Source organism: Pezoporus wallicus, unplaced genomic scaffold (genome assembly GCF_028554395.1).
Source record: "Pezoporus wallicus isolate ANWC-B61680 ecotype Strahan unplaced genomic scaffold, APGP_CSIRO_Pwel_v1 contig_8837, whole genome shotgun sequence".
In the NCBI taxonomy this organism is placed as follows: domain Eukaryota; kingdom Metazoa; phylum Chordata; class Aves; order Psittaciformes; family Psittacidae; genus Pezoporus; species Pezoporus wallicus.
Window position 1 is genome coordinate 354,846 of NW_026636730.1, and position 27,016 is coordinate 381,861.

The window sequence follows — 27,016 nt, forward strand, 5'->3', positions numbered from 1 at the left end:
AGCATCTTTTTGGTAAATACTCGTACACGCTCCTGCTGAGGGGTTTACTTATTGTTTTGGCTCACAAGAGTCTGAAAAGCAGTCGTTTAAGATTCCTTCCTAACAGTTTACTCCATTTCACAGACAAGAACAATTGCAGGGCTGTACCCACAGTGCAATATCCTCCAAAGGCTGCCATCAGCTCGCATCTTACAAAGCTGTCTCCCACAGAATTAAAGATTTAAGCACTGCTGATTAAATAAGGGAGTTCTCTGCATACAGCTGGGTGCTCACTAGAATGTTAAGCTTTTCCTTTGGTTCACAGTCAAGAGATTCCTTGGCAAAGCTCACTATTTTTGTCCTAAGGAGCTTTATCCGTCATGCAGCAGGCAGCCACATGGACAGGGTTTATGCCTGCTCAGGAGAAGACAACTAGGGAAGGTAGGGGTCATCCACACACTCTGTTCTTGGACTGAGGGTTTGCTGCTAACAGCTTACTGGCAAAAGGGGTCCTGAACCTCCCATGCTTTTGTTAGAAGACCTCCTTTATTAAACCAGATATTACACATTGGCAGAGGTAGACTAGTGACTTCTGTGGGTCATCTAGATGAGATTTAGAGAAGTATCCTCCAATCCCAGCCCCTCCACAGGTAGCTTAATGGGTGGAAGATCTGGGGAACTCTTGGATGATGCTTCTTGGCTCTTGAGCAGTCATTAGAGCCCATCAGATACGGGTTTGTACCCTTCTGGAGTAGTAGCCACCTGCTATGGAGATGTCAATCCATTACCTAAGCTTTCAGAGTGCTTTGAAACAACAGATCAAGCTTTTCTTGCCAAAACAGAGGTATAAAGAGGCTAGCAGGTGAGTCACCAAAACCAGACCTGCATTCTTGAAATAACTCCCGCTACTATTGGCCATAACTTCAGATGCACGTTTCCAACTCTACTTAAGTCACACTTGCATCAGGAAGAGCCAGATGGAACCATAAAGTTTCCTCTGCCACTTCAGTAATAACTCATACCAGAACTGGAAGAACTGATCTGCTACAGAAAAAAACAACACCCAGGCACTTTTGAATTAATTCCAGTATTGTATTTTTGCAGCCAGATTTCTAGGAAATGTTGTGAATAATCCAAGTAATTCAGTGGGGCTCTGTTTTTATTTCTTTGCTTTGTTTTCACAAAACACAGCAGCACGTGGAATTGCAGCTCTGTACCAGAACCCACGGAAACCAGGAGCGTTCATTTTCATACAGGCCTCCTGCTAGTTCTCAGCAATAAAAGCCTGCAAGAGACCTGCAAGCCTTGGGCTGTTGATAGGTAGCAGTAGTGCATCTCCTGCTGGTAAAAGGAGCATTTCATCGAGGAAAACCCATCACAAAAGGATTGTTTCCAAGACATTTGGATTAATCTCCTAGTTAAGGAAACAACTCCAAGGCAGATAAAGGCAAATCTGAAGAAGAAAAAAAACACCCCCTAGCACAGCATACCAAACTGAACAACAAAAACAAGCAGGCAAAATACAGCCAAGCATCCCAAGCCAGACCGAGGCCTTGGGGACTTTCAACACAACTACAGTTTATTGTGCCAGCAACACCAATTAAAAAGTCAGAGGAGACCCAAGCAGTGAGGGATTTTCTCTGGAAGACAAATCTATGCTGCAACATCTCTTGAGCCAGCTTTAAAACAATGCAGCAATTCAGACATCCCCAGCACTATAGCAGCACTCCTTCCTTTGCATTTTCCAAGAGGAACTAGAAAGCCTCTGGTTTTGCATCTTATCAGGGAAAGTTCTTGGGTCAATTAAAGACCTCATCATATACTGATGATTTAATCACTTACAGCTAATACCAGTGCCTTCAGAGCTAATCCACTTGTAGCAGGCACTGAATACTCCCCCCATCACCACCAAAGCGGGTGCAGGAGGCTGACAGCCAAGAGACAATGTGGGGCTTGATGAGTAGTTATTCTGCACATTGATTGCCAAGCTGCATTTCATCAGGACTCCAATTATCTTCAGGTCTGGATTGGGTCTACACAATCATCTCATTAGTCACTTAAATTTGCCAACTCATTTGAAAACTCATTTGACAAATCAACCTTGCTGAAGATTCAAGTGGAAAGCACACAGCCTGCTCATGGGGTGGGAAGGGGACACCAACTATTACTGGGCCATACCATACTTTGTTCACTTGCATGTGCAACAGGCTTGGTCCAGACTCAGAAGCATGAGTAAAGGCCTCGATTTTCATCAGCAAGACGTGTCAGAGGACAACTATTATAACTGACACCGTACATGGGTTGAATACAGAACACAGCCGACAACTGCCATCACACCTTCTGCCACCACACTCTCCAATCAGGAGCTTCTAGCTGCGCAGGCACAAACTTGTTTCCTTATTTTTCCTCTTAATGTTGCCTCTACAGAGCAAGGTACTAAAGAGCTTATTTTTTCCCCAGTCATACTACATGCATTTACCTTCTGCAATCCACTAAAGGCCACAAAGCTGGCTTTCAGTCAAGTTCTTCCTAGCCATTGGGGAAAAGCAGCATATGCTGGAAACTGGAACTTGTAGCTTGTGACAGGGACTCCTTTGATTAAATTCCCAGACTTTTAGCCATTTAAGAAGTTATCAAATAGGGTTTTACGTAGTTGGGGCCATAACAATTCTCTAACTTTTGAGAAAAGCCATATATTAGCATCTGTTCACTAGAAAATCCTTCCTGGGCTTTCCTCAGCTCATCAGTAATCAGCAGAGCTACAGATGATTAGATCCTTCAGTAAGTTTTTATGAACAGTAAATAGCCAAGAGATTCATACAAAGCACTGCTTGGGTGCCCCAGCCAAGATGACCCTCACTACAACAGCTTAAACTCAAACTGGAGCCTCAGCTTTTCAGTTATAGCATTGCTGCAGCTGCTATTGAGAGCACAAGGAGAGCATGAAAAGAAAGGAGTGAGCTGGCAGACAGGCACAGTCTCTGAACAGAGCTTCAGATATGGTCAGAAACAAAACCATCCTAATTACTAAGGATACAGAGAGCCATATGTATATGCAAGATCTTAGGAGGAGATAAGGGAAAAGCTCAGCTGTGCAAAGAGCAATAGCACCAAAAGGTGTTTCTCTACTGAGAATCTAAGTGCTAAGGGAATCAAAGAGGTTTATTGTTTTTTCTTTGCCTTTCCCAACACACAGCTTAGGGGATTGGTTTTTATTTTACTTTACAGGTGGTTTTTAATTTACAGGTTCTCCATAATCAACTGGCAGATCTGATCAAGTGGTGCCAACAAACACTTAATGATTCCATAACTCTGTTTCAAGACGCACGGTTTTGAAACCATGTGAAAAGGTGACTTCTTTCCCTGCTGGTTGCTCTAGCCCTGATTAAGCTTTTGGGTAAGCCTTTAAGAACCCGACTGCATGAACCTTCTGTACAGAAAGCACCAAAGCACTGCCTTGCAGAGGGATGTGAATATTCACACCGGCAACCCCTGAGATGTGCTGTCCACGTATTCTGTGCAGGAAAAAAACAAGCCCTGAGCAAAATCAGGCAGTAGAAGATGACTCATCACTCACCAGCAACTCAGCTATCAAAAAAGGGCAGTTTATAATGAGAAGCAAGAATGACAGCGGATTTGAGCATGAAATAACCAAGAAATGCACTGTATTTTCAATGTCAATTAATACAACATTCAATACCACATGCAGGCTGAAGAGGAACTTGCAAGCAACCTCCTTCCCCTAAACCATGCAGAAACAGGAAAGAAGTATATAGAGACTCATTAAATCCTTAATAGTAGCTCAAAGGTAGTATCTCCTTAAGACAGAGGAAGCTGAGTAATAACACAAATAGGGCAGAAATAAATGCTCACCGCCATGGCACCAGGTTGACAAAGAAAAACGTATCTCATAGGAGAGTTTTGCACAACTACAGATGTGTGCTCTAAAAACATTCAGAGATCTGGGTCTGGATTTATTTGTTTGGGTATTTTGAGGAAGACAAGACTGACATAAGAGAGGACATGAAGAGACCTTCCACATAAGACGCTATGACAAGTAGCTGTGCTTGTGTTCTGGGTGGCAGGAGGGCTTGGGATGAAGTAGGTGGCTTTAGAAGATGACCACCTTTGTCCTTTCTTTAAACACAGCAGCATTTCTACCCAAGCCCTTAGACGCTGGAGGCTTAGTCCTAGGTCCCAATCTGGATCACTCTTACATTCCCAGTCCTCAAGAAAGCACTAACATCCCATCAGGCCACAAGTAAGCTACAGAAGCTAGGAGCAGGGCTACCCATGCCCCACATGCCCACAAAAAGCCTAAGAGCAGGCATTAGTTTCTGCCCTTCTGCAACTCAGCCCAGCCTTCAGAAAAGACCTCTTACTAGAGCTAAGAGTGTTTGCTTCCAGTTTCATCCTTTTACTCCTAGAAATTGGCTCCGTATAATGCTTTCAGAGAAAGCAGTGCCAAAGGAAGCAGTGTCAACAGTGATGATGGATTTACTACAGCTGATGTGGCAGACATTCAGCTTCCCCTTCCCACAGGTTAACCTAAGTCTTGAACCCCTGGAACAAAAAGGATGAGCCTTGTGACAGCTTACAAGCATCTAGAGACTTAACTGGAGCATTTTAAGTCTTCTGCTCTCACCCTTTGGAAGACCCTGAACACTCCAAGCACTGCACCTTCTCAAGGGCAAGAAGCCCAAACCCTTAGAGACTACATCCCAAAGAGGCTGTTCTTGAGTTGAACACTGAAGATGATCTATCCCTAACAACCCTCACATATACTATTCCTCCAAATCCAGTAAAGAAGCTTGGACTTCACTGCACTTCCAATTTGGTTGTATGATACTTTGCCCCTTGATCAGTACAATATCTCCAAGAACTCACGCACTTTTGTTTAGGCAGATGATACACAGGTTTCTAAACACCAAAGCTTAATCTTGCTTCAAAGAAAACAGATCTTGGAGAGCCCTTTGCAATAAATATGCATTTACCAGAGCCATCCGACATTTGCCTGATGCTCTTGGCAGGATGTCTCCGAAGGGATCTGACACCTACATCTGTTCTCCGCTCCAGAAACAGAGACAAATACACCTGCCAGCCTGTATTACAGGAAAAACATAATGAAAGAACTTGAAAAACAAGGAGCCACCCAGAATAGTCACTGATGACAACATGAAGATGATTATTTACTGCTTTGAATATCTACAACATCTACGGGATTTAAAAATGCAGAGTCTGCTTCCAGTACAAGATTACACAACCTCCATGCAAGACTGTCTTTGCTTGTTGCTTAAGCTAAATAGATGCTGTATCACCTCTTCCAAGTTCTCCCTCCGCTAAGGTGATATACTAGGTACAAATAAGACAAATAATACTTGCCACTTTCTTCAAAGAAGTATCCATTTCTTGACATTGCTGCTGGTGGAGACTCTAAAAAGACAGGAAAGAAAGGAGGCATAAGAATCATCAAGACGCTGAATGTCTTCATCTTACTGCTAAACTCACCATAAGCATAGACTACAGCAGAAAGCCAGTCACAAAATACTGCAGTCATTAGGTTTTCCTGAATGTGGAAACTTTAACCTTTTGATTATCGACTTGAACATCTACCAGAATATCCCTTACAGTCACAGCTGCTGCTTGAAAATAAGCTAAGCGGTCTCAGGCATCCTGGGCTGGGACCACAGCTCTGCAAGACTAAAGATCAGGACAAGGCTTGATCATCTTGGTGACAGATCAAACCTGAACAAGGGCATCCAAACATTAATAGAAGCTAAGTATCTACAAGGCTTTTATGTGCCATAATGAAGTCTAAGCTGTAGCTTATGCTACAGATAAAAAGAACCAGTTTAATTTAGAAAACACAACTTAATTTAGCTGGGAATAGGATTCCATGTCCTATTTTGCTGCTCCCTAATCATTAGGATATCCCCAAACAGTGCTTGGCACTTGAAGATAAGCACCCGAATGCTGCAGCCTTCCTTGGCCCGCTTCCTGAGCTGGGGTCCTGCAGCAAACACCATCTGCACCAGTGGGGTCTCACAAGCCACAAATGGGAAGTGACGCTGACCAAGAGTGAACCCACAAACACAGCAGCACCAGGACTGAATCCCCATGGAACACACTTTATTTGCTGGCGAGTCATTTCTGCAAACAGCTGCTGGCAAACGGGGTATTTATTATGCAAAGAGATGATCCAGCAGCAGAGGAGCACCTGCTTGCAGGTGTGATCAGCCTGGTACCCAAACCCAGCCTGGCTGTTTTTAATACTAACAGTATTTGACAGTTCAGACTGTGTGGGCTAGAAACACCAGCTTTCCAGTACAGGTGCATGCCCTATTTTACGGTGAGATAACCATAAAATCAGATCAGAAGAACTCTTCATATCAAGCCTTGAGCAAGAGACACCCAAGCAGTCCCTTCAAAATCTGCTCCTAGATGCTGCCTCTTGACATGCTTCTTCCCAGCCAAAATGCAATCAGAAAGAGGAATAGATTCACTCTGTCTTTCCCCACTTCATTAGGCTAATCAAACATTACCTACGCAAGCCTGGGATGACTTTGGGCCAACAAGGAAAGAGGTTTTGCCTGCTTTATTGTTCTACAGATTAGGCTTCCTGCTTTTCGTTTGAGGTATGAGACCGTTTCCCAAAGACACTTTCTCTACCCCATAACTTCTGGCTTACAGGGGTGGGTTTTCCCCCCCTTGCTTTTACAGTGCACCGCATTTTCAAGCATCATAATTCATCCTGGTCCACCGGGAGCCTTTGTTTGTCAGGCGGATACAAGTCACACCACTGACGACAGCACCTTCCAGCCCTAACACTTGTCACAGCCCAGCGTGGCTCAGACCTTTCAGTGCAGACAGCATTTAACTGCACAGGCTCCTGGAGGGACACCCTGATGACCACTTAAACACCAACAAACAAACCACACAAACCCGAGGGTAGTTCAAGTGTCTGGTCCAAGAGAGAAACACGATGTTCCAAGTCCATCCCAGAACAATGGGTTGGAGGAACAAATGCGCAGTGGCCAAGGGGCACCCATTACAATTGTTTCCCTCCACCTGGAAGGGAAGGAGAAGATCCATCCAGGCTGATTAGCATGGTAAGGATCAAAGGAAAGTTCTCTAAAGAAAGACACTCTTATTGTGTAATGATTGCGTTTACGTATTTCAGAGAAACAAACAGAATACGCCTAAGCAGACAGATTACCCAAGGAAGTGACATCCCCACCAGGATGGCATATCCATTTCTCATTCCTACTATGGCTTCTGAGGGAGCCTGAAGCAACACATTCATCCTTCGCTAGGCAAAATGAGACACTCTTTGCTTTTTCTTTAACCAAACACACTTTTTCCATGCGCTGATAACACCCAAGGAGCAGGAATTCAGGGCTGGCTGATTGGTTTCTTCATTAGAAACATCTTCTAACTGCAGCATTGCCTGGGTTGACTTCACGCCTTTATGGGAGACTCTGGTTTGGTCGCTGCGTGGACTAGGCATGAAAAGGGCAAGGCTGGGGTATTACAGCAGGCAGTGCCATTTCATTAGGTGGCACTCGTTGCTTTGAGTCACTAATGAGCGATAGTCCCCTAGGCAACATGCTCAGGCAATTATGTTGGAGGTGCTGTTTTTTCAGATGAGTCATAAACCAGAGGTCTTAACCTTGTAATTAAAAGATGCAATGGCACGTTTGGGAAAAAGAGTCAGGCGTCCACCCTACCATGTCCTGGCTGAAGTCCAGCCCTGGTAATTTGTCTTCTCCCTACATAATCCTGTCCCATTGCAGCAATGGGATTCAGACTTCAAAACAGGCTTGTTGGAGCCTACGGAAGGGGCTGCGCACATTAACATCAGGAATGGTGTGTAACATGCCCAGGAGGTAAAAGGTGATGGGGTGTATACACAAGTCCAGACACAAGCATGGAGCTATGGGACTAGCTTAAAGGTCATCATGTTAGCAGAAGTGATGGTAGGAAGGGTAAATTGTGGGCTACATCATCTCCATCTGATAATCTAGAGAAAGTGGCATCCAACTATTTAACTGAGCAGAATAAAAGGAGACAGATTTGGAGAGTGTGATTAATCTTTCTTCCTGCTCTTCATATTTCCCCAATCAGTTTAGCACAAGCAAGCATAGCTTATGTTTATGGGGTGCTAGCTAAGGACAAGGCCAGCCAGACTGTGCTTAAGTGCATGCTCAGTAGCAGCCAGCAAGGCAAACATATCAGCAGGCTCCACGTGCCTCTCCTTTCACAAGGCTTATGGGATTTTAATATCCAAGGTCTTGGCTCCTTAGTCATGTTTTGCTGGAGACAGGAGCAATGGTTTCGAGTTATGCAGAACAGAGCAAGGCAGCATCCTCTTTTCTCTAGCAATAAGGTACAGACTCACAGCCTGATGCACACACACAAACCCACATCTCCTCTCCCCATCTCAGCTCCACTCTTGAAATTAAAAGCACTCAACCAAGGGGCAGTTATACAACATTGCAATAACCGATGCAAGTGTTTAGCTCGGGGAAGCCTGGGCAGGAATACAAGTCTCCAGACACATAAGAGATCAACATTACAGTGCTCCAGGGTATGCCTGAAGTTGCAGAAGGGATTCCATGAAGTATGAATCAACCCCTGCACTAGCCTTTGCAGGCAGGAGGAAGAGAACTACGGTCCAGGGAGCACTTTATTACCAAGGTGTGGGAGTTCCCCCTCTCCATACTGGCACACCACTTCCCTCGATCAACCAGTTCCTTTCCCCCCAGGTTTTCTTTCTAAGACTTCATCACTTAACACAAACAAAGCAATTTCAGCAAGACAGAAGGTCAGGCTTCTAGAGACAAAACTGGGAAGCATTACCCCAAGAAGCTAAGATACACACACAGCACAGCGATCCACATTCATGCCTCTAGTATTAACCCAGGTCCACGTCTTCACTCTCCAGACTCTGCTTTCTCATCCAGCACCTACAAGGACAACCAGGCTTCCCAATTTCTCTCCCTCTCAAAAGGCAGAACAAGAAGCTATCTTCCATTATGTGCCAAAACCCATGTGGTATAGTTCTGTTAACAGTTTAAGCAGTGCTCTCAATTTTTATGAGTGAATTTACTGCAGCAAGTAAGTTTTGACTCCCACCGCCCTTATTCCCTGCAGGGATATCTATTAGATGAGACTAAAGTGAAAGTGTCACCACTTAGCTGCTTTTTCAAATGAAAGCTTCTGACTAGTTTTTCATCCCTTCATGAGCACTGAATTAAAAGGTAGAAGAGCTGAAGCACTGAAGTACTGCAGAGTGGAAAACAAAGCCTATTTCTCTAGACTCAAGGATGCAGCTTAAGACTTCAGAAATAAGCCACTGCCCTTTGAAGCAATTGAAGGGACTTCAAGAGCCACCAAGGGGGAGGTACATGAAGTTTACTGAACTGGTAACTGCATTTGCTGTAGCTTAAGGTTCTTGGTCTCAGGACTAGGATGAATCACATGGTCTCTAGCAGGACACAGACAAAAAGTGGGTACACTTCCTGATTTCTGGCATTCTTACCATTTTTAGATTTACATTGAACAACAAAACGAGACAAAAGCCCACCATACCATCCTCCGTTATTAAATTCCTGTGGGAAATGTGTCTCAGAGCTAATAACCCGGTTTAACTCCCTTGTTTTAAGGTTAGTAATAAGTTCTCGAGCCTTGCAATATTAGTGGATTACAAATAAAAACACATTCTCTGGATACTCCAGTAACTCAATTACAATGTTCTGCTGCTGGCATCTTCCAAGTAAACAGTCCTCTGCAGCACAAGCCTTATATTGAAGCAAACATAGCTCTGGAACAAGCTTTCCACAAGTGGCAGTACAGACTTTGGCTTTTATGAGTTCCCTCCAGTAAATCCCTCCAAGTTCTAGTGTCCTGATGTTTAATTGGAGTTCACTTTGAGACAAAGCCACTTTTAAAGGAATTACTGGAAAGGTTTTTGCATTTACAAGCCCTTTAATATAGGCTGTTCTTGGGTTGTCTCTGAACATTTAGTTACCCTATAAGTAATGAGAAAACATTATGTACCTCCATAATCTTTTACTCCGTCTGTGCTCCAGTATCCCAATTTCCACTGCCTTCCTCAACATTGTTTTGCTGGCCCTTTGAGGGCATTTCTGAAGCTCATCAGCTCATGCAGTGCCTTGCCTTAAATTTGATAAAGCAAAACACTTGAGCCTCTGAACAAGAAGCTAAACAAAAATCACTTGTTCAGCAGAAAAAGACTTCAGACTTTCCCAGTTTCCTCCCAGGAGGAATTACCAGTTCTTAGTACAACAAACTGAGCTGCCCAGTTATCTGGAAAGAACCCTGCTTCCCAGAAGACACTTAGGGCTTTAGCTTTGAAGCAAGGTTTTGGCCACTTCAAGCTGACTTCCAGGAGTTTGTTAGTCAGTGTCAAAAGTGTCCATCACTGCCATTAAATAGTTGGGCATCGGTTTCCCTGCATGATTGGGAACATTGCTGTTAGTGTCACTACCTCAAACATATCCAGCGCCAAGTCCAGCTTATAGAATCATAGAACAGTTAGGGTTGGAAAGGACCTTCAGATCATCCAGTTCCAAACCCCCTGCCATGGGCAGGGACACCTCACACTAAACCATGGCACCCAAGGCTTCATCCAACCTGGCCTTGAGCACTGCCAGGGATGGAGCATTCACAACCTCCCTGGGCAACCCATTCCAGTGCCTCACCACCCTCACAGGAAAGAACTTCCTCCTTAGATCCAATCTAAACTTCCCCTCCTTCAGTTTGAACCCGTTACCCCTTGTCCTGTCACTACAGTCCCTAATGAAGAGTCCCTCCCCACCATCCCTACAGGCCCCCTTCAGATACTGGAAGACTGCTCTGAGGTCTCCACTGAACAGCCCCAACTTTCTCAGCCTGTCTTCATACAGGAGGTGCTCCAGCCCCTGATCATCCTCGTGGCCTCCTCTGGACTTGTTCCAACAGTTCCATGTCCTTTTTATGTTGAGGACCCCAGAACTGCACACAATGCTCCAGGTGAGGTCTCACAAGAGCAGAGCAGAGGGGCAGGATCACCTCCTTCAACCTGCTGGTCACACTCCTTTGGATGCGGCCCAGGATAGGGTTCCTTTCTGGGCTGTGAGCACACACTGAAGCCGGCTCATGTTCATTTTCTCATCAACCAACACCCCCAAGTCCTTCTCTTTGGGCTGCTCTGAATCTCTTCTTTAACCAAATATATTGTCTCATCCAAGGCTTACACCTGAGGGAAGACAGCAGAACCACCCCTATCCAAGGCTTCACCAGACCTGGCGTTCAATATTAAACTCCAAGCTCACCTCTTACTCTTAATTCTCTCCCCCCTACCATGAATTAACATCACAGGACAAGGAAGCCCAGAGCTACGCAAGTAACCTGGGAGCTGCACCCAGGATGGTGCAGTTTGGGGCAGGAGGAGAGCCACAGCTTATGTGCTTCAGATACCTAATAACCACACAGTGCTTCTTCCTCCCTCCACCCAAAGTCAGCAGAAAAGCCGACAGACTTAGCAGAAAGAGCCACACGCACAAGAAATATCCCAAGGGAAATCTGCAGAAGAGGACTTTTTAAAAACAAATTATGTGGAGCATCATCTGAAAGGAATCCACAATTGAGAGTTTAGTGTTTTCTGTATGCAGCAAGAGCTCAACAGCAGGAGGATGAGGAAGCCTCAAACTCCTTTTGTAATACAACCACATCACTGCAGAAGAAAAGGGAAAGAGCTCGACAGGCAGCAAATCTGATCAATTCCAAATACAACAATATTGCAGCATTATCATTCAGAGCATCACTTGTGCTTTTAAAACATGAGATTTTGGCAGTTTTCAGGGAGCAACCAAGCAGCAAGGTCTCCTGGTGGAGGCATTCGCTGCAGGGTGAAACTTGGACCATCCAAGTCATCAAGAATGAATGGAGAGCAGCATGCAGAAAGCCATTTTGCCTGAAGTCACCACGTCTCATTTCTATCTACGCCTCAGTAACTGATCCCTTTCCCACAGCATACTTGAACTGGAAAACACTGGTGAAAGCACAGCTCATCCTGACCCAGTCAGAGATGTGAAACATGCCCCTCTGCTTCTGCTCTGGGCAGTAACAACTGACAAGACAGAACCTTGACATTTTACTGGGTTTTCTTTACACCTAGAGAGGCATGACAAAAGAAAGGAAAAAAACCCAAACCTCACAAGTCAGGATTCAAAACCAGCCACTGTAATTCAAGGAAGTGTAAGATGAGTAAGATGTGCTTGTTAATACTTGGACAGGAGAATGACCAGGTACATACTGCTGCCTGTGGCAAGCCCAGTTTTAGACCTTTCCCCCCAGACCAACACTTCCTATTGATAAAGGCAAAGGAAAACGTCACAGAAGGCAAAGGAAAACGTCACAGAAGGCAAAGGAAAACGTCACAGAAGGCAAAGGAAAACGTCACAGAAAGCAGCTCAAGGGGATAAAAAGACCTTTTGTAAGTTTAGATTGGATATAAGAAGGAAATTCTTTCCTGTGAGGGTGGTGAGGCACTGGAATGGGTTGCCCAGGGAGGTTGTGAATGCTCCATCCCTGGCAGTGTTCAAGGCCAGGTTGGACGAGGCCTTGGGTGCCATGGTTTAATGTGAGGTGTCCCTGCCCATGGCAGGGGGGTAGGAACTGGATGATCTTAAGGTCCTTTCCAACCCTAATTATTCTATGGTTCTATAAGTCATTAAATGGGAAATACCAGCACTGCTACATCACAGGGAGTTTTAACTTGAAGGGGTAAGAGTCATGATCAACTAAAGGACTCATCATCGCAGCTTCACAGCCTAACTCCCCCTGCAAGCACCACACGGGCTTTCTCAGTGCATACACACATAGAATCATAGGAAAGTCAGGGTTAGAAAGGACCTTAACATCATATAAGTTCCACATCCATACACAGTTCATCCCAGCAGAGGATGGGAATAAACCCTTTCACAAGGCACACCAAAGCCCTATCCCTCCTCAGCTTCCCCTTTATTTGTCTCAGTGGCATCACTGCACAGCCCCATGACAAACTCCACAAAGAACCAGCTGTGTTCCTCCTCCCCCTGATTATGTCCACATGCCCATCACACATGTCTAAATATCTTCCTGTCAAGCCTTTGGAAAACACAGCCAGATGCTGAAGGATGGGTGAGGGACACATCCCCACATGGCATGCCTAGAGGTTTAATGCAGGCAGCAGTACCTGCAGGTATTGGTGCCCCATTGTAATAAAGCAGGGATTTTTGTTGGAGACCTTTACCTAAATGGATTGATTAAAACACTGCCTGCATGCAAGCACCTATAAGAAATCAACTTTTGGGGTCTTGAAAACAGTCTACAGGACATCCATGACCCAGGAAGATTTAAGCCTATACTCCAAACCCCTTCACCTTGATAAGCTTTTAGGAGATGAAGTAGTTGGCCAAAGCAGGCACAAAGGAGGAAGGTGCTTTTAAAGTGATCCAAAAACCCAATAGCAAATTGCTGCTTAGCCAGAGCACTCAGCCCTGCAGGGGCACAAGCTTTGCTTTCTTTATGTGTAGACACAGCCAAGTCCTCTGACAAAGCTTACAAGAGCAGGTGTTGCTGTTAGTAAAGAGTCCTCTTGATAACTTATGTATGTTGGACACACTCTTCTTTCATGGAATTGCATACATGCATCACTTGTCTCCCCTGTCCCCTTGCTGTAAGTATCCCTAAAGGATCTTCACCACCTTTTTGCTTCCTACCATGGTTTCATTACCAAAAAATACTCATTTTTAGGACAAAGAGGCCTGGATTACAAAACCCAAACACCTCTAACACACCTGGGCAGTGTCCCATTTCTAGGACTTCTGCAAGGCATGACTCCAACCCTCTGATATTTCCGTGGTCCTCCACCATAGTGCACTAGTCACTTGGACGTAAAGCTTTGCCCCATGGATCTACCCATGGAATCCTCCACCACAGTGTGACCACCCTGGCCTGCCAGTCCCAAGCCAGGCAGAAAACATACCTTTACAGCTTCATGAGAGAAGCTGTGGCTGCCCCATCCCTGGCAGTGTTCAAGGCCAGGCTGGACAGGGTTGGTCCAGTGGAAGGTGTCCCTGGCCATGACTAGGATTTGGAACTAAAGGAGCTTTAAGGTCCCTTCCAACCCTAACCACTCTGTGATTCTAAGGCTGAGGAAGCATTGAAACATCAAATCAGGGATTATAATGCAAGGGGCTGGATATTCTTCTGATGAAAGCAAAAGGTGTGAGGAGGTCTTCAATCATGCCACAGTAAATGAAATCCCAGAACTAATTTTCACAGCTACTGGCTGTGAAAATCAAAAGCATCGTATTGAAAGGATGAAGCAGGAAACATCCTCCTGCCTGCTCACTCCAGGCAAACACACACCCACACACAGGCTCAAGGATCAGACATGTCTGCTTTCAAAGCATTTCCCTCACTGCACTGAACAATTCCCCTCTTCATCCCTTCCCCACCTTCCTCCAGAACACCCATTGCAATAAATCCAGCTAATAAAAGATCACAGCAGTGACAGCTACCAGAGGCTTCCCATCTCACACACACTAAGGGTTGGTATCAGTGATGCTTGGATGTACCAGCAGCCTGTCCAGCTTGAGTCATCACAACACAGCCCACCCAAGCAATCAATATCCAAGGGTGCCTCCCAGAGGTGAGCTACAAGAGGAAACAACCCTGGAAATGGAAAGCCGTGCTCTCTGCTGACAGGATACAGCTTCTCCTCCTCCTCAGCTGGGTTTCTTGGCGAGTGTTTTGCAGGTGAGCAGGACAAGCTGGGCAGCAGGAGAACAACCACACTTTGGGATTTGGCTGCGGGACAGAGAATTTGGCCTGTCTGCCTGTCTGCCTTTCTTCTTGTCCAGGTTGAAGGGGGAGGTTTCATTTGTCTTCCTAAAGAAAAAGTGATTTGAGACTTGCGAGGATTTCTTGCATAAGTGCTACATGGAAGGGAAAGGAAAGCCAATACCTCCAGAGATCCCACAAGCTGGCAAAGGCTCAAGAACAGACCGGTTGAGGCTTTTCACCAGACTTTTCCTGAAGCATTTAAATAATTTAGAAAGCATTAACTCTTCCTGACAGTTTTTCAGACAGCTCTTTCGCTTGCAGGGCCCTGTCCAAACCCTCATAACTCTTAATAAAATGAAACACCACAAAGGTCCCAAATCGTGGTCAGGGTTGACCATGGATTCAAAAAGGTGCCTGAGATGTGTCTTTGTTGAAATGCTTCCCTTGGACAGGGCAGGTCTTCCAGAGGCCACCACCTGCCACTTATCTGCAAGGGTACTGTGTAAAACATGCAAGAATGGTTATGAGACAGTCTATCAATGTTTCACTTGCTTGGGGCTATTCAGAGGAAGGGAGCCGTTCCCTGCAGTCGCCCAAGTGTTTTAAACTAGAGCTAGGTGTAAACTAGCAGCTATAAGATTAGTCAGGGATTAGTTGGAAGAGATGCTTCAATACCAGCAGGTTCACACTCCAGCATCCCCCCCAGGGTTCCATTTTGGAACAAAGTACATTTCTATGAAGCAGAATCTTGGTTGGACAGGGCTTGGAGCAACCTGCTCCGGTGGAAGGTGTCCCTGCCCAAGGGGTTGGAACTGGATGAGCTATTAAGGCCTCTTCCAACTCAAACATTTTATGGTCTTATTATCACCAGAAATGAGAACAGCAGCAGTGGCCAGGCCAAGCTTTCACAAAGTGATTCCTGCACCCCTTCCCATCACCACCCCGCAGAAGGCATCTAGATGAAACGGGAAACCAGCTCCAATTCACACAAAACCAGAAGTTACGGCAAAACTCAAGCTCTATACTGGAAACACAGAAACACACAGAAGTAAAGCAGTGAACTCAGCCACCTGGGTCACAAACACATTTTCAGCTGTGGTTCCAGGCAAGATACAGAAAGAAAAAGCCTCTTCCTGCTATTTAGAGTAAGAGCAGTCCAAAGGATGCTCTGCAACCTCAACCATCCCCTCAGAAGCAGGGATTTTGGATCTCAACGGGCTTGACAGGATAACACACATCACCCCATTCCAGTCTTTATGTCTAGGAGCCACAGAACAGCAGCAGTGACAACAACAACAACATAGGAGGGGGCAGAGCCGGCAGCACCAGAGCTGATTTTGCTGTCCATCATCAACCCAAAATAAAGATGCCCCTTATCCAGTGGTGAAATAATTGCAGTCTGACAATGAACGATGAAGTGTTATTCATTAGGACCTTGTTTATGGTTCGTCTACACGGCTTCCATGGCTACAGCACCAGGGCTGATGTTTGCTAGCATTTTAGATTACAGCCATGCATTTTGTTTTCACTCAGCACTGCCCTCTCCCCACGTGAAACATGAGCATGTAAAGCCTCGCAGTCAGGCTGTGAGGATGTTTTAGCATTAATTAGACAAAAACCAGAAGCAGGTAAGGATCTCTTGCGCTCATCTCTCCCCATTGCATATCTTGAAACTAAATTCAAAGCCTGACAGACAGCACTCTGCTTAATGTAAATTGAATTCAAAAGGTATTCTCCAGCCTTAAACACAACAGCACAGAGACATCCGGCACAGGCAATAGATGTTATCACTGAGCAGCAAAGCCCACTGGAAACACATCAAGTACTGTCTTATTTTAGTGAATTAAATAATTCAAGAGCTGGCAGAGCTGGGTTTCTACATTTCCTGTCCAAACGCATCACCCAGCAACAGTAGTGCTCCCGTTTGGGGCTTTTCCCCCTTAAGACTACAACTTACCTGCACTACTTTTGATAGAGATGCTGTTCCAACAGCCTCCGCTCCCCTCCTGGCTGCTCCCCCCCCGGAGCCACCACACTTTTGTCTCCCAACACCACTTGCTCAGGTGGCCACGGTGGCAATGGCTCTTGCTTTTTCAATGGCTCCAATATTAATCCATCCAGAGCATCTTTCTCCCTCACTTCCAATTGGTGAGCGGCGGATGGGTGGAGTGAGAGCACAACCCATTAGCTCCCAGATGGACACCTCCAACCCGGCTCTCCCAACCGGAGCAGCGATGCCGGCGAGCCGCTAACTTCACACTGGCAAAAGCACTGCTCTACCTGCCACCGCGGGCTGTGGCGTTTGGGTTTTCTCCTCCGGCCACCCAGGTCCCACTCCCTGTTGGAGCTATCCGCCTCTGGTAGCGAGGAGGAAGGATAGAGCACTTAAAGTGCCCCTGCGCTTCGGAGCCGAAGGGTTTTGCTGGATGCTGTAGGGAGAAAGCCCGTGTTCCTCCTTAAGGAAGGAAAGAAGCTTTGTGGCAGCCAGGCTCAACTGAAGTGAGAGGATATTGTACCTTACAGACAGAAGTACAGGGAAAACGAGAGGATGGGAAGATGCAGAAAGAGGAGAAAGAGGAGGGGAAACAAAAACCTGCTGCTAAGAGGTAGATAGAACAGATCTCTTAAAGCTACAGCTGCTGTACTTTCCGAGTGCGGTGCCTGCCCAATTCCGGGGCTCTAGTGTTTTCTCCGTGCTACTCAGCATGACAGTTCACTGGCAGCAGCAGTGCAAGGGTTAATGCATGCATTCAGTGAGGAGCCTGCCTAAGGGAATGAGAAGCAGGGCGGTAAGTCTGTGTTCCAACAGCAAGTCACAGAGAATAAGAACTGAAAAGACCTCACCTCATCTCATCGGAGACTTCTATCCAAGCCCGTCTGCCCAGTGCCTGAAAAGCTTCGGAGGGAAGATGCCACATCCACTCCCCCCTCCTCCTCCAGCCTATTCTGCTGCTTCACTTTCCTTACAATTCAGGATTTTCATAACAATAAGCCCAGTCTCTCCCAGCTGGGTATTTAAAGCCCAGAGGAATGGTCTACCCTGGCCAAAAATAAAGGAAACAAAACCCCCTTAATTCCCCCCAAAGCAACATCAAGTCAGCCTTAGAAAAGGCAGAATCCTCAAAAAGAAACGAAACGGAAACAAGCAGCGAGTTATCCGCATGCTGGCAAGAACGGGTCAGTTGAGTAAAGGTTTCATCCTATTTACCAGGCGGCAGCAAACGTTTCCCAGCACAAAGCACGGCTCGGGAAGCAGCATCACTTGCAGCAGCGGGATTCAGTCAGAGCCACATCGCCCCGTTTTCAGTCCCTGCCTCAGACTTGTTTCCGCTGCATGAAACCACAGGCAATGCATGTTTTTAAACACCTCCTACACGTTTTCTCTGCTGAGACTGCTCATCCAGCCTCCTCCATATTCTTTTTGCATGCCACCTGACGAGCTTTGCCAGGTAAGCGCATCCTATTCAGGCTGTTAACAAGATGTAAAGGAGGTAGGCTGTGGCTCATGGAGAGTCTTAGAGCAGGAGAGACCCTTGGAGGTCTCCAGCCCACTCCTTGCTCAAGGCAGGATCACCTTTAAAGCTAAATCAAGCTGCTCAGAACCTCATCAAGCCTGATACCTTCCCAAAGAAGTTTCACAAAGTCAACGCTCCCATCCTTGGCATCAGTGCTTACAGCCACGCTCAGCTCCTCAACCAGGAGGATTTACTAAGTCTCCCCATATAGACGCTTTGCAGTAAAGCAACATGTAAAATTCCAAGTGAAGCTTGTAAGGTACTTCTCCTTTTAGCAAGATAAATCTGCTATAGAGAATCTTAATACCTTACCCCTATACCCACACTTGATACCTTCAACAGTTTAAAGGACAGAGTCGACAGCATCACAACCCTGAAGGCGAAACGAGCCTCCAGCAGGTATTTCAGGTTCCTAACCCCGGATTCATTTCAGCAAGAGAACAGGCTTATGTAACAAAAAGACTGGCTAAGATCAGCTTCTATTTTTATTTTTCCCATGCTGAGGTTGTTTATCACCTCTCCCTGGCCATCCTGCCTGGGCACGAGGGTGTAACAGGGACCGGAGCTGCCCCTTAGCGGAGATGACAGCAGCCAAGCACCATCAGGAGAGGTCCAAGAGGAGAGTGCATCAATACATCCATACCAATGCACCCATCAAGTCCTACCTGCGTTGCTTCCCTCCTTAACCACTGCATCCAGAGCCTCCCCTCAATCTCAGTGGGCTTCGCTGCCACCCCAACCCTTCCATCCCCATTAACGCACCGTCCACTGGCCTGGTCCATCTCTGCGTCACCAAACGTTGTGGCCATGGAGCCAAATCTTGGGAAGAGCCAGCACTTGCCCCAAACTGGCCATAGGGCGAGCGGAGAAAGGTGAGCCGGGGGTAGCAAAAAGAAGCCGGCTCCATCAGGACGGAGAAGAGAGGAGAGCCAGGTACGAAGCAAACCGCGTCTCCCTTCACCTCCTTCAGCGGGTACTGTTGGGACATGCAGTCTCGCAGCCTTCTCCCCCCAAAAAGTTCCTTTTTTAGAGAGGAATTAGTGCAAAAAAGAAGGAGAATAAAAGCCACTCGAGCAGCCCCGCTGCTGCTGTCACAGCCCAGCAGAGCACACTGGAAAGACTGCGTCTCCAGCCTGTATTTAAACGCCCCTCTCAGAAAGCAGAGATGCAGCACAGGAAGAGACAAATTCCAGCTCTGCGTCGGGCTGATAAGCCAGGTTTATAATATTCAAGAAGTATTGGCATTACTACAGTTCCTCCTCCTCCCCCCCAAGCGAATGTCTTGTGCAGGAGCTTCTTGTGCACAATAAGCAGAGGAAAAAAAAAAAGAAAAAGGAAAGCTCAATCCCTAAAAAAATCAGCCTGTTCCGGTGGGAACAGCCAACACGGTGGAATAAAACAAACACACGCGTGTTAAACCCTGGGGACGCAATTAGGCTCGGAGCAGGGAAGAGGCGTTTAACTCCAGCAGGAGGAGATGGCAGCGGGCAAGAGGAAAGGGAGAATAAAGCTGATGCCTGACACTGAGCCCTGTGGGATGCTTCTTCCCCCCCCTCCAGGGGTGAGCCCACGTGGCGGCTCCTACCGCTGCAGGGTGCCAGCTCCAAAGGGGGAGGAAGGCCACCTCATCCTCAGTGCAGATTGCCCCATCCTCCTAACTTTCCACTTATTATGGTTTAGTGTGAGGTGTCCTTGCCCATGGCAGGGGGTTGGAATTTGATGATCTTAAGGTCCTTTCCAACCCTAACTATTCTATGATCCTATTATCTGCCCCCATGCGTGAGCAATAAGTTGTTCCATCACCTTCACTGTTCAAAACCCACCCGCAGCACACTGGCACGAAGGTTGCCCAGCTCCAAGCACTGGCCAGCTGAGATCTTCAAATCTAACTTTTCCCACCCTGCTAAAGTCCACATTATCACTAGTCTTCATCCACCCCACTGTGGTATGGCTGCAAAGATGGCCCCCAGGGCACCCACAGCCCCACAAGCACTTCTGCTGCCATTTGCATCAGCTCCTTCAAGCATGGGGAACCAAAAAGCATGGCATAGGGAGGAAAGGTTCCTGCCCAACACAAGTATAAAGTCAGTATTACCCACTCCAGTGGTTTGTATCAGGTTGTCATGCTTTGCTCCCCATCTTCATGCAGTTTTTTCAGCAAGGCATCCATGAGGATTGAAACTGGACTCTATTCTGTGTCCTACCCAAATCACAGCTCCCACTGGTTCATCACAGCTTGCAGACCCTTCCTGTTAGAATCCCAGAGTGGTTTGGGTTGGAAGGGCCCTTAAAGCTCATCCAATTCCAACCCCTTGCCACAGGCAGGGACACCTTCCACTAGAGCAAGTTGCTCCAAGCCCTGTCCAACCTGGCCTTGAACACTGCTAAGGATAAGGCAGCAACGGAGTTAGATTCTTCAGCCACAGAGTTAGACTGAAGCCCTTTGTACTGCCTGGGTTTTTAATTGCAAGTCAGAAACAGGGATGAATTTAGAAACAGGGAATAGAAAAGCCACAGAGTTACAAGTGATAGCTAAGTGCTTTGATATCAAAGCCAGCAATGACAGATGCAGAAGCCCACGGTGCTCTGCTCCGGGCCAGCATGTCACCATGCTCTGCAGACAGGCTTTACGAAGAGCTTATCCTAAATCATATTTAGTAAGTTATATTGCCATAATAAAAATAAGGAGAAAAAGATGCTCTTTCACCAGATCCCAGCACAAACTCCCATAGGAGCTGCCTTGCAGATTTCCTGCCCACAAAACACTGCTTAGACCCAAATGAGGATGAACTTGAAGGAACTACCTCACCATTCCCAGCTGTTAACCTTTCTGTACTGCATCCCTCCCAGCAGGCTCCCTACCAGCAGGGACAGCACCATGCTGTGCCCCAGCTGCTGCTAACAGCAAAGGTAGCTTGGATTTAAGGTATGCTGGGTATCTGCTGGTGTGCTTGGCAGCTATTTGCATATTTAGAGGGGAGATGACAGTTTCATGATGATGAGTCATTAAAATGTCCCAGAGTTGTTTACTCACAGAGAAATCCTACATAAGGAAAAGGGACCTTTCTGGAAGCTGTTTTGCATTAGGGAGATGCAGCTCAGTGGGTTTGCATTAGGAAGAGGTAAGTCAAGGGCCACCCAAACTACAGCAAGAGAAAGCTTGGGTGAGATGGTTTAGGGTGAGGTGTCCCTGCCCATGGCAGGGCGGTTGGAACTGGATGATCTTAAGGTCCTTTCCAAACCAAACTGTTCTATGGTTCTATAATAAGCACTGGGGCTTCACAGAGAAGCCTAAATCACAGCACAGTATTATAATTACTCATTAAGAAAAGCTTTCCCAAAGGTAATGTGATTTATCACCTGTGTTTAGGCATAAAGTACACACACAGAGCATCACCTCAGCTCTGCAAGGACAAGGCTTGAGGTTTGAGTCTCATAGAGGCAAATAAAACAGCACCAGGTTAAGTCTGATAAAACTCTGGACTAAAACCCAACTTCACAGCTCACCTCAAGCTCCATTCTGCAAGAAATGGCCAACTTTTCACAGGCACTTCTAAGCCAATAAAGAAAGCTCCCATTTCAGATCCTTTTCCTTTCAAAACCAAGTCATCTTTGTTCTCACATCCACTCAACATAAAAGTGAGCCTTGCTTTAACAGCTGTTTACACCCTCAGATGATTTACTACAGCTTCACTGGAAGTCAAGGCACTGTGAGTTTACATACAGCTATCTTATGCCACCAAGGGAGTGAAACAAGGGCTCCATTTAAAAGCCCAGCACATCTCTAGCACTCCTTTAAACAAGCTGAAGCGTTCAAATCGGCAAGGAACAGCACAAGAGCTGGAGAGGAACTTCCTCTGTGGTACTTAATTCTTACAGAGCAGCAACTGTTTAAAAGCCACTGATATTTCGGAAGTTAAGGGCTCTGGCTGGTATGGATTAGCCAACACATCTCCAGAGCAGGGAAACGGTGATGCATGGTTCATAGGGTGGTAGCAGTCAGAGTGGTTTGGGTTGGAAGGGAGCTTAAAGCTCCTCCAGCTCCAACCCCTGCCACGGGCAGGGACCCCTTCCACTAGAGCAGCTTGCTCCAAGCCCCTGTGTCCAACCTGGCCTTGAACACTGCCAGGGATGAGGCAGCCACAGCTTCTCTGGGTGACTGGCAGTGAGTGAGGTGACTGCAGACAGGACTGAAGCTTTGCATCGAAGTTGTCTCCCAGCCTCCACATCACCAGCCACAAAAACCAACAATGGCAACTCTGGTAAGAAGGGTGAATCACCGCTGGATTTATCCAGTCCTGCATCAAGCAGTTTACCCCATACTTTAGCTATAGCATTTGAGGGGGAATAACTGCAGAGGAGGGACAAGGATGGGTTCACACCTAGAGAAAACCCACATGAGAAGTCCTGCAAACATGACAAGGTGCAGTAATCTGGGAACAAAGTTGTATATTCCCAGATTGTTCCCATATTCATTGCTGCTGCACAGCCTGCACTGTCTGGTTTAAGAGGGAGATGGACAGACGTGGCCATGACAAGACCACGTTGGACAGGGCTTGGAGCAACCAGGTCTAGTGAAAGGTGTCCCTGGGGGTTGGAACTGGATGAGCTTTAAGGTCCCTTCCAGCCCAAACCAGTCTGGGATTCTATGACAAAGCCGCACAAAAGAAATCTTTAAGGAAGAGCATCAGATCCAAAGCAGAACTTTCCCATTAAACTGGAAGGGGGGGGGGGGGGGGAAGCCCGAAGGGCAGAATCCTCCCGGAGAAAAGATCCTCAAGACAATTCAGAGGAGCAGCCTCCCGCTCGCTGCTCGGCGGGCAGCAAAGCTGTTGTGCCACCTACAGTTGCTTTTACTCCAGAGCAAAACCCCGGCTTATCCTGCACAAACCCAAGTCCCTGTCACTTCGCTTCGTGTCAAACCCGTGCTCACGCAGCCATGCTGATTAAGGAAGTGCTTCCTTTGCTAAGGCGAGGGGGAAGCACTCAGAAAACCGCTTGCAAAGTTCAATGTAATTCACAACGTGCGTTTTAACCCACCCTCTTCCCTCCTTCCAACGAAAAGGAAGGATCACTGAGCCTTTTGCCAATGCACACGACTCCCCAAAGCCCTTTACGTTAGTTCAGCTTGAGCCACGGTGTCACCTTTTTAGTTCTTCCCCCTTTTTATTGCAGCCTTTACAACATGAAGTCAGGCAACCGCATCCGCAAGTGCCGGCGCGGAGCTGAGCCCCTCACAGTGTCCTCCTCTCATCGTTAGGTATAATAAGTATATAAAAACACACCCAGAACAAACAACTCTTAAGTTACCAACGCTCCTCCACTCTTTGGTGGTACTTTTGTGCTGTATGTGGGCTGACACATCCCGCTACAGCCCAGATTCAGGTGTCCCCCCATCCCTGCCACCAGCAACAGGCTCCTCAACCGAAAAGCCTTGAAGCAGAGATGCAAACCGAACAGTTCCCACATGTCCCCCTCCCTTCCAAGAAGGGAAAGCAGGCTACATCCTCCCCATCGCATCCTATCCCTCCCCTGCTGCATAAGGCAAAACTGGAGTGAAATAAGGGGGTGGGAAGGGAAAACCCCGCAGGCTACCGGACAAAACTCATCACACTTGTGCCCCCATGCCCGCGGAGGGGGGACGGGGACAGCTCTGCCTCTCACCGCATGGCTGGAGGTGGAACAGCCGTCTCACTGCCATGGCTGCCTCGGTTCCTCCGCTCATCCCGTTCTCATCATCATCCTCACGACGCTTTTCGGGCTTTCTTGTGGTTTCAGATGGGGGTGTGGGGGGGGGTCAGTTATTTATTTCCCCGCCAAACCTCATAAAGGCAAATTAAAGGGAGGCAGCACAGCCCCCCAAATTAATTAATGAATTAAACGAGCTCCCCGTGGAGTGGGAGGGGACGGAGAGGGGTCACACCCCCGACCGGGTCCTAGCGCCCGCCCCGCCGCCGGAGCGCATCGCGCCGCGTCCGGCTCCTGGTGCGCTCCGGAGGAGACGATGTGAAGGCAGTTCTCCCCTCACGCACCTCCTCTATTGAGGCTGCTCACTTCAATTAAAAGCAACAAATCAGTTTTCACTTCTCGAGAGATGCTTTGGGAGACATTGCAACAGGTTGCTCATGGAAGATGCTCCTGTCCCACCCCTGGCAGTGTTCAAGGCCAGGTTGGACACAGGGGCTTGGAGCAAGCTGCTCTAGTGGAAGGTGTCCCTGCCTGTGGCAGCAGTTGGAACTGGATGAGCTTTAGGGTCCCTTCCAACCCAAGCTATTCTATGATATCAGAAGCTTTGTCAGGTGAGATGCTGCTAATGGCTTCGGAGCTGGGGAAAAGCACTGAGCTGACAGATCTTGCTTCTCCCATGAAGTGTGCTGATGCACACTACAGGGTCCCATCATTCAGACAAGCTTCTCTCTGCCCCTTTAGAACTGGCACAGGCACATTGGAGCCCCAAAGGGTCAACTGGGATTAATAATCACCCCCTGGGGCTCAGCACAGGGATGCAACTCAAGTTCCTTTACAACACCACCACCACCACATTTAAAAGTGGGCACAGAATGATGCTCTCAATCTGCAGCCTTGGCTTGAAGAATAAAACAAGCCCATTTCTTAGGGTCTCGCACTCCACTGCTCTTTTTGTGTGTTTTCCCCAACTGCTGCCTGGTTTGCTCACAACCCAGGCAAGACTTGGTGAGGGGTTTTTTGCCTCCCTGCTCAAATCACTCTCCCCAGGAGGTAGGTGCCAACACCAGCAGCACTGGACATAGAGCAATGGGGGAAGTGGTGAATGAAGCTTAACACTGAAATAAAAGCAAGGCAGCAATTGGAGAGCAGCAAGAGGACATATGCATAGCCTCTGGTCTGTACACTGTATCATATTAGGATCAATAGCTCTACTACCATGGAGACTGGACTTGGACCGTCTTGTTTCTCCATCTTTCCTTCCTCCAGAAGGGTTTGAGCTGATCCAGCTCCAAGAAGCCATTTGGAAGTTAAGGGTGAAGGAGATTTAAAGAAATCTTAAGAATATCTTGACATGTGATTTGCTGCAGATCTTTGTCTCATATCTGTGTATCTGCATATCCATAGCAAACCATCCCTATCCTCTAAATCAGCAAACCGCATCCAGAAACATGCACCTAGAAAACCATCTGACATCACTGCAGGTAGAGGTGGGAACCCCCCTTCAAGCTTTGGAGGTTTAAGCTACTGTATAGACAAAAAAAGAGCATCTATGCTTATTTAGCACCTAGATTCATTTCAAGGGCTTATTTCCCAGTTTCAAATGTTATGTTCCACCTTTGAGCTCACAAGGGAAACCCATTCCCACCCCAAAATTATAGGAAGAAGAGCGAGAAGATCTGGTTCAAATTCAATTATGGTGGTCTAGAAAATGCATGCAGCGCAGAAGTTCATGCTTGGTTTAGTGGTTTAGACTGCATACGTTGAAGACAACACACTGTCAAGTACAAACTTAATGCCTTGCCAGCTCCTCCTGGAAGAAGACAACCAGGAAGGAGACAGCTATGGGAATACATGCGAGAGCATGCAAGGATGGCTTTGCAGGGCTGCATTTCACCCAGGTCTCCTGCAGGATGTTGCAGGATTCCTTCAAGCCCTTCATCCTATGGGCACACAGCCAACGGTGGGAAATGGGACCTGCAGTAATTCCCTTTTATATGTCAAACCAAACCATATTTCTCTATGAAGATGAAGAATCAGTAGGTACCCCTTGCTAGTAATATTACCCCCATGCCAGTATAGCTTTCTGCAAGGTATCAGCTTATCTGCTATGGTGCCGGGCACCAGAGATACCTTCTGTCTGGTACTCACTGGTCTACCCCTGTGTCTCCAGACCTGCTCTTTACAAGCAGTCTCCACTGGCCCAGCTAAGCAGAGCTACCCAGAGGGAGCTGGATCCAGGAAGCAGGAATTGCACCCTATCCCAAGCCCTTCAGCTTCTGAAGAGCCTCACTGAGTATTCTCCTCCAGCCAGTTACTAACTTGATGCACCTCCCTTCAAGGCAGATGTTCATTATCCCCTCCTAGCAACTTGTTCCTTATTGACTGTCTCATTGACATTAAGCAGCTCTTTGTACCAAGGCTGGTTTGTGGCTAGGAACCAGTAGGAAGTGGATGTGTGCTTGCATTCACAACCAGATCATACAGGACCTGATGGCCTGGTCTAGAAGGACCAGCCATGTATCTGAGCAGAAGGCACTCAAGGTTTCCCCCAAGCCAGGGACAAACCCCAGGTATTTTTGCTTTCTAATAGGAGGCTTTTGCCAAGACTGATGTTCCTGGTGGGCTAGCATTGGAGACTGCAAGAGTCTGGAGCAAAGAAACACTAGGTGGACCCAAGCATTGCAGAGAAACCCTTATCGAGCCCTCATGCATGAAGCAGCACTGGGATCCCCATGCCTATGACACAGCCAAAACTAAACAATAGCAAAGGGATCATGGGATCAAAAGTCACCGTACCTGCAGTCAGAGATGGTTCATTCTGTTTTAAACATGCCCTGAACTTCTTAAATCATAGAACAGTTAGGGTTGGAAAGGACCTTAAGATCATCCAGTTCCAACCCCCCTGCCATGGGCAGGGACACCTCACACTAAACCATGGCACCCAATTCTTCATCCAACCTGGCCTTGAACACCACCAGGGATGGAGCATTCACAGCCTC

At 47.1% G+C, this 27,016-nt stretch overlaps 1 protein-coding gene across 8 annotated transcripts in view; it reads right to left on the reverse strand.

The window, feature by feature from the left end:
• The window catches only part of SLC4A11 (solute carrier family 4 member 11), a 144,141-nt gene that overhangs the window by 73,916 nt on the left and 43,209 nt on the right, over positions 1–27,016 (reverse strand). For 2 of the 8 annotated variants that reach the window (XM_057401252.1, XM_057401250.1), the window contains exon 2: positions 5,362–5,412. The exons of 1 other annotated variant lie outside the window; for it this stretch is intronic. In XM_057401252.1, the coding sequence (XP_057257235.1) occupies positions 5,362–5,412 (51 nt within the window). Of the gene's footprint in view, positions 1–5,361; positions 5,413–16,771; positions 16,905–19,091; positions 19,501–23,993; positions 24,151–27,016 lie in introns of those variants that run through there. 5 more of the 8 variants (XM_057401253.1, XM_057401246.1, XM_057401249.1 and 2 more) reach the window with 5 other exon arrangements.